At 41.8% G+C, this 7500-nt stretch overlaps 1 protein-coding gene across 1 annotated transcript in view; it reads left to right on the top strand.

Annotated features, from left to right (window-relative positions):
* The window catches only part of LOC119587981 (Down syndrome cell adhesion molecule-like protein Dscam2), a 211068-nt gene that overhangs the window by 162246 nt on the left and 41322 nt on the right, over nt 1–7500 (top strand). Inside the window, exons 7-9 of the mRNA XM_037936705.1 lie at nt 1–100; nt 1364–1476; nt 2324–2463. The exon at nt 1–100 is cut by the window's left edge and continues 81 nt beyond it. Coding sequence (XP_037792633.1) covers nt 1–100; nt 1364–1476; nt 2324–2463 — 353 coding nt within the window. The remainder of the gene's footprint in view (nt 101–1363; nt 1477–2323; nt 2464–7500) is intronic.

Genomic DNA, 7500 nt, shown 5'->3' with positions numbered 1-7500 from the left:
CGTAGGGGATTCTGGGGAGTATATCTGCGTAGCCAACAACAGTGCGGGCGAGACAAGGTTCTCCGCCCACCTGCTGGTCACAACGCCCTTATCTGTGCAGGTGAGTTATTTCTTGTATCTTGTCTAAACTCCTGCGAAGACTGGTGAAGTGTGTCATTAGATAAGGTTTAGATTAATGGCGTCAAGGTAACTGAAGAAGAAAATGTTTAAAACTCCTTGCTTGTTATCAAGGAAGTGATAAAACGGCTGATAGTGCTCGTAACAGGACACTAACAAAATATTTATCAAACACGTTTTTAAAAGATGAATTGTTGAAAGTAAGGGTAAACGTACAATATATTTACTCACTGGTATCGACAGCAGTCCCAGAAGCTACACACCGAAATGTTTACGCATCAAACTTTCGTGTAAACGGACGCCACATGTTTCCCCTGACTGCAGCAGCTGTGCATCTCCTCCGGGGCGGCCATCACGACCCCGTCCACAACCGCCATTCGTGTAAAACGCCTGCTGTTACTGAAAGGGGGAGGAAAGCGTTACGACCTATGACGACTTTCCCCATTCCTCCGGCCGGTCAAAATGACACGGAAGCTGCAGCCGCGTCGATGTGTTGCCATTACGATAGAGATCATGCAAATCCGGCAGGGGAGACGAGGGCGTTGAACTTACCACAGGCTATTACTGGGAGAGCTGAGCCAACCGAACGCGATCTCATCAGCGATCATCTGCATAGGCCTGTCGCGGTGTCGAGGCCGTTAACAGATAAAGCCGACCGTTATCAGATGAAGCTTGACCGTTTACAGATGAAACTGACAGTCAACAGATAAAGCTGACCCATTCCTCTCTGACTAGGCATGACAGAGAGCCATGAGTGACGGAATTCTTGCCTGACCCAAATCGTGACTGAGATGTGACATTTCCACGCGAAAACTTTTCAGATAATCAGTAAGGGAAAAAACGGTCTGACTGTCACTCACACAGTTTACGTATCACAAACGTGTCATTATCTGATATATCATCTTAAGGTTGCTGTGATCAAGATCTTTTCCACCGAAAATTTTGAGTCGAATTACGCCATGCGCTATTTTTTTTTCTTTCTCTCTCTCTCTCTCTCTCTCTCTCTCTCTCTCTCTCTCTCTCTCTCTCTCTCTCTCTCTCTCTCTCCCTCTCTCTCTTTTCCGCTAATGACTGTCATAAAAGAAATTAACATGACTTACGCATTCCTCTATCCCTTGAAATAGTAATGCACAGTGACAAATGGGGGAACACGCAGCAGCGAACGTACTCTTTACCAACCATATTGATTGACACAGAGCAACAGAGAGGAGCAATTAGAGTTACAGGAAGGTGTGTCGTATTGCAGGTGACACCGCGGGAGGTGCTGGTGGACGCGGGGGGGCGCCTCGAACTCAGGTGTCACGTGTCAGGTGATCCCGTGGACACTGTTACCTGGTACAAGGACGGCGTCACGCTCAGGTAAGCTGAGGATTCTCTCTAATGACTTTTTTCTCTCTCTCTTTTTGTTTAATCTACTGTATCATTGTCTCTGTCTCTGTCGATCTTTCTCTCTCTCTCTGGCTCTCTCTATCTGGCTCTATCTCTCTGTCTCTCTGTTTCTGTTCTCTCTCTCTCTCTCTCTCTCTTCCTCTCTCTCTATCTCTCTATCTATCTATCTATCTATCTATCTTTCTCTCTTTCTCTCTCTCTTTCTGTCTCTCTCTTTGTTTGTATCTCTGTCTCTCACTCACTCCCCTCTCTCTGTCTGTCTCTGTCTGTCTGTCGGTCGGTCGGTCGGTCTCTCTTTCTCTCTCTCTCTCTCTCTCTCTCTCTCTCTCTCTCTCTATCTATCTATCTATCTATCTATCTATCTATCTATCTATAAATCTCTATTTATGTTTCTACCTACATATGTTTAATTATCTATCTCCATCTATCTGTTTATCCATCAGTCTGTCCCTCTATCTATTTCTATCTATATGTCTATCTATATTTTTTTCTAGTTATCTGTCTATCGGCCTATCTACGTTCATACCTACTTATCTGTCTGTCTATCTACCTGTCTACTTATCTATATATCTGTCTATTTACCTATCCATTCATCTCTATCTATCCACTTATCATTCACTCTCTATCAATCTATGTCTTCTTATTCTCATTTTCTCTCCCTCCTCCCCCTTCCTCACTTGCTTATTCCTTGCATATCATTCGTAATTATATATATGAATAGATGCATACATACAGATGTCTTTGTGTGTGTATACCTTTCATGCTAACAAAATTCAGACTTTCGAGAAAGCTGAAGCAAAGCAAATTTATGCCGCAGGTCAGGAGGTCGCGTGAGGATCCGCCCGCGGGAATCCTTGCACGTGGCCCCCGTAGATCCATCCGACGCGGGGGTCTACCAATGCGCAGCCACCTACGGCACGGATTATGCGCATGCGTACGCCCATGTTACTCTTGGTGGTAAGTAGTGCTGTATTTCAGGGTCTCGTTGCGTTTTGTCTGTAATAATAAGGAGTCTAACAATGTTTCTCTCTAGAATTCTATACCTGTTTTCCAATATTTATGAATGTATTTGTATGTAGTTTATATATGTAAGTCTATATATGAATACGGGTGAAAGTAAACAGGTGGATAGATAGCATGGATGTTTGTTTTTGTTATACATGGACAAAAAAAAAATATTTACAGGTGCTGTGTTATAGCTATTTGTATTTCGCGTGATATCAACATGCCACTCACCCTAATTCAGACTTCCACTACAGTTTTCTTTTTCAAATTAGTTTTCTTACCCCCCTTTTTCCTTTTTTTTCTTTTTCTTTTTCCTTTTTTAACAAGGTGGAACCTCCGTGTTAAATATCGCTCCATAACCTAATGGCCTTGTTTACCACACGGGGGCCATGGACGATGTAATTAGGCCGGGGGTGAGGGTGACTCTTTGCCATTGCTCAAGCTGTATTTTGATCCCCTGGTCGCCGTCGCCTGTGGGGTGACTCGCTGCCGTTACGACTGGGGAAAGCCTCGCCCTCGATTCGGGGATTTCTTGGTCTCTGCCTTGCTAATTCTATGTGTTCGGAGTATGATTTTGGTCGTTTTATTCATACTGATCCATAAAATGCATGCATATAGACAGACAGGCAGACAGACATTTATTCATGCATGTTTACATAGGCATACACACACTCACGGACATAAATATGTATATAGATAGATAGATAGGTAAGTAGATAGATAGATGGATAGATAGATAAATTGATAGATAGGTAGATAGGTAGATAGATAGATAGATCGATAGATAAGGATCTGTACCGGGACATACACAGGAATACATCATTTCAATCAAGATACAGTCTCTATTCTGTAACAATTATCACGTACGTCAACACATTCAATACATCCAACAAGCCTTCACCTTTTTTCTCTCGCGGAAAACGAACTATCGAAGTCATTTCAGCGTCGCATTGCGCTTTGGAAAAAAATGAAAAATGGGAAAGGAAAAGCTCATCCAGTGCTATCATCAGCACCTGCGAGAGAACTCATTTTGTCTGCAAATGCATTATTGTCACACAATCTCGAATGTCAAGGTTGATGCACTATGTCAGTTCGAACGATCGCAGAAAGACGCTTTATAATTGCGTTTTGCCGTCGACAATATTGTTTGCTGTTCTTTGTTTCCTTTCCTTGTTTTCTACCTGTTTGTTAATCTCTCTGTATTTCTATATCAGTTTATATTTACATCAGTGTCTAAATTTACTTTATACATCTCGTTTATATATATATTATTATATAATATATTTATATATTATATATATATATATATATATATATATATATATATATATATATATTCATCTATCCCATCAATCTGTTCATACATAAATTGTGTACGTATTTGTGTGTGTGTGTCTGCATATGTGTGTGTGTTTGCGGTGTGTGTGTGTGTGTGTGTGTGTGTGTGTGTGTGTGTGTGTGTGTGTTGTGTATTGTGTTTATTTGTTCTTTCTAGCTACACAATATATCTGCTCGCTAATTCATCTATCGCCTTGCCTATCTATCCGTCTATCTATCTGTTTGCATATACATTCTGCTGACGTGGTTTACATACAACTTACTGAGGGCACTCAATAAGTTTCCGGGTGACAGCAACACAGGCAAATGTTGTCATGTCATCTCCACATCATCTCCCTTTCCTTCTCTCTCTTTCGTCTCCTTCTCTCGGCCTTTGCATCGTCCTTTACTCCTTATTTCCCTTTCCCTTTTCTCTTCATTTCCCCTTCTTCCTTTCCCTGCCTTTCCCTCACCTTCCTTTATCTACTCATTTTCCCTACCTTTCCTCCTCCCTTTGCCAGCTACTCCTTCCTACCTTTCCCCTCCCTTCCTTACCTCCCTTTCTCTGTCCTTGTCCCTTCCCTTTTCCCTTCCCTCTCCCGGCATCCTAGGATGGTGTTACGTCATCCTGCAAACGATGACTGAACCTGATAGATGGCAAAGTTCAGAGCCAATTTTTCAATATTGAATATCTCACACACACGCTGAGCTCCTCTACCCCCCCCCCCACCCACCCGCTCCTCCTCTTTTCCTCCTGCTCCATCTCCCACGTTTCATCCTCTTCTCATTTACATATCCCTACTTTAGCTATCTTCCGTATATATGTCTTACATACACATACACGCACACACAAATACACACACACATATACATGTAGATCTTTTTGTCACATGTCAAGATCTTTTTGGATATCTTTCTATCTATCTATGTCTATCTGTATCTCTCTCTCTCTCTCTCTCTCTCTCTCTCTCTAGATAGATAGATAGATAGATAGATAGAGAGATACAGAAACAGAGAGAGAGAGAGAGAGAGAGAGAGAGAGAGAGAGAGAGAGAGAGAGAGAGAGAGAGAGAGAGAGAGAGAGAGAGAGAGAGAGAGAGAGAGAGAGAGAGAAAGATATATATATATATATATATATATATATATATATATATATATATATATATATATATATATATATATATGCAAAGCGATAACCAAGCACCTATAGACACAGAGATCTGCTCCGTTATAGCCCTGGACAGAGCAATGCACACGAACCCCTCAATAAGCCTACGTGTGGCGTCGCAGAAATATTGTTTGTCGATATGTCATCAGAGCAGTGACGGCGCAGGGGTTACTGCCTCGTGTGCAGGTAACGCATCATTGACGTTTCATTCATCATTTTTCCATTCATCTGTTGTTCATTGATTTTTTTTTTTTTTTTTGTTCATTCGTTGGTTATACTTTTCATCGTCCCGTTGTTGGTTATTTTCTTCTGTTGTTTATGTGTCGTTTATCTTTCATTTGTTTTTTTTCTTTTGTCTTTCCTTTGTTTTTTTCTTTCATCGGTGATTCCTTCGTTTATCGTTCATCTGTCGTCTATCCTTCTTTCATTTTTCATTCGCCTTCCATCTTTTCTTCCTTTTCTTTCGTCGCCTGTCTTTCACTATTGTTAATTCGCTTTTCATTTCTCTTTTATCGTCCACTCTTCCTTCATCGTTCTTCGTCGTTCGGTTTTCATTCATCTTTCATTAATCGTCCATCTTTCATTCATCATTTATCAGTTCATCCATATATTACACGAGAACTGAGCTGATGGCGATTCAACCTTCAACACTTAGACATTTTCTTCTTTTTCTATTTCTTTAGTTTTCTTTGATTTTCTTTTCTTCTTTTTCTTTCTTGCTTTTATTCTTCTTTCTTTTTCTTTTTCGCCTTTTCTTTTTTTCTTTTGTTCTTTATTTCTTTCGTTGCGGAATTATTAATGCGTGTTTATAACTTCGGCGAAATGTATATCAAATTCTTGTTTGTTTTATAGTAAGAAAGAAAGAAAGAAAGAAAAAAGGAAAAACATATATGTACATAAAGATATAAAGAAAAAAAATAACGATAAAAGAGTAAAAGATGAAAAAATAAATAAAAAAACAGCCAAGAGGGAGTAAATACCTTTAGTACCCCGACAGAGCGGAATAATAACGTCATAAGAATAACCACTTATAAATCACGTTTTTTTCTTAAACCTATAATAACCCGTAATTGCTCACCCTTCCCCCTCCCCTGCCATTAAAAAAAAATGAAAGTAAAAATAAAAACACAGCGTATTTAACTCTTGCCTCATGAGAGCAACCTTGTAAAATTCCCCCCGTGATATACAACACAGGGGAATGACAGGGGCAAAAATACCAAACGAAAATAAGACTGTCGTTACAACAGGCTCTTTCACAGGACCGACGTACATACAGCTCACTATATATGGCTGTCTCTCACGCTATGAGGAATGGGGCTGTGAGAGGGCGCGTTGCCAGGGGGATAGGTGAGGATAGGGAGATGAGTGGGGGAGAATTGAGGATAGGGATAAGGGTGAGGGAGGACTAAGGATAGGGAAAGGATGGGGAGGATATTGTATAGGGAGAGGAAGAGGGAGGATTAAGGATAGAGAGAGGATTGGGGAGGATTAAGGATAGGGAGAGGGGTGAGGGAGGAGATAGGATGGGATAGGAGTGGGGATAGATAAGGACAGGGATAGGGGTGGGGATAGAGAAGGAATGGATAGCGGTGGGGATACATAAAGATAAGGATAGGGGTGGGAACAGATAAGGATAGAGAGAGTGTGGATAGATAAGGATGGGATAGGTGTAGAAATAGGATAGGGAGAAGGTAGAGGAGGATATAGGGATAGAGGCGGACAGGAGATTAAGGGAAAGGAGTGAAGAGGGATGCTGGGGGAAGGATGGGAGGCTGGGTCGAAGAATAAGTGGAAAGAATAGTGGGTTAAGGGGAGAGGTGGGTAAGGTGGGTTGAAGGATAGGAGAGGGGTGGGCTAGGGGTTCAGTAGGAGGGGTGGGCTAGGGGCCAGAGGGTGAGGCAGGTTGAGGTGGGTTGAAAATTGGGGGAAAAAGGAGTTAGGGGAAGCTGGGACAAGGGGGAAGGTAGGTGGGTATGGGTCAGGGGAAGGGGGAGGGGGAGGAGAGGGGGGTTAGGGGATGTTCGAGGAAGAGGTAAAGAGGGGCCAAGAAATGATGAATAAGAGGGGTAAAGAGGGAGGGTGATGGATAGGAGGGTCGAGATGAAGTGACTGTTTTATGGTGAAGTGAAAATCCAAATTGTATTGAAATGAAAAAAAACATTTTCTCGCATGTTCTCAAAAGCGTTGAAAATTTCATACATGATGCATTATAAAACGATACTGATAACGGTGTATATACAGATATTCCTCTACAATCTGACAGCAATTTTAACACGGATCCATTTTTTTCCTTCTTCTTTTCTTCTTCTTCTTCTTCTTTCAAACAAACACCCTTCGCACTCCCTAACCCCTTCCCTTAAAACAAGAAGGAGAAACTTGATACACCTCGTCTTCACACTGCCACACTCTTTTACACTCACACTCGCTTACACTTCCCTTCTCCTTGGCGTAGCACCTCCAAGCGCCCTCGCCTTTCAGCTCCGGCCCCCCCTTCGCACTCGCCC

The sequence above is a fragment of the Penaeus monodon genome, chromosome 3, assembly GCF_015228065.2.
Source record: "Penaeus monodon isolate SGIC_2016 chromosome 3, NSTDA_Pmon_1, whole genome shotgun sequence".
Classification (NCBI taxonomy): Eukaryota; Metazoa; Arthropoda; class Malacostraca; order Decapoda; family Penaeidae; genus Penaeus; species Penaeus monodon.
Note: the sequence above shows the minus strand (reverse complement) of the source record. Positions and strands in the feature narration are given on the sequence as shown.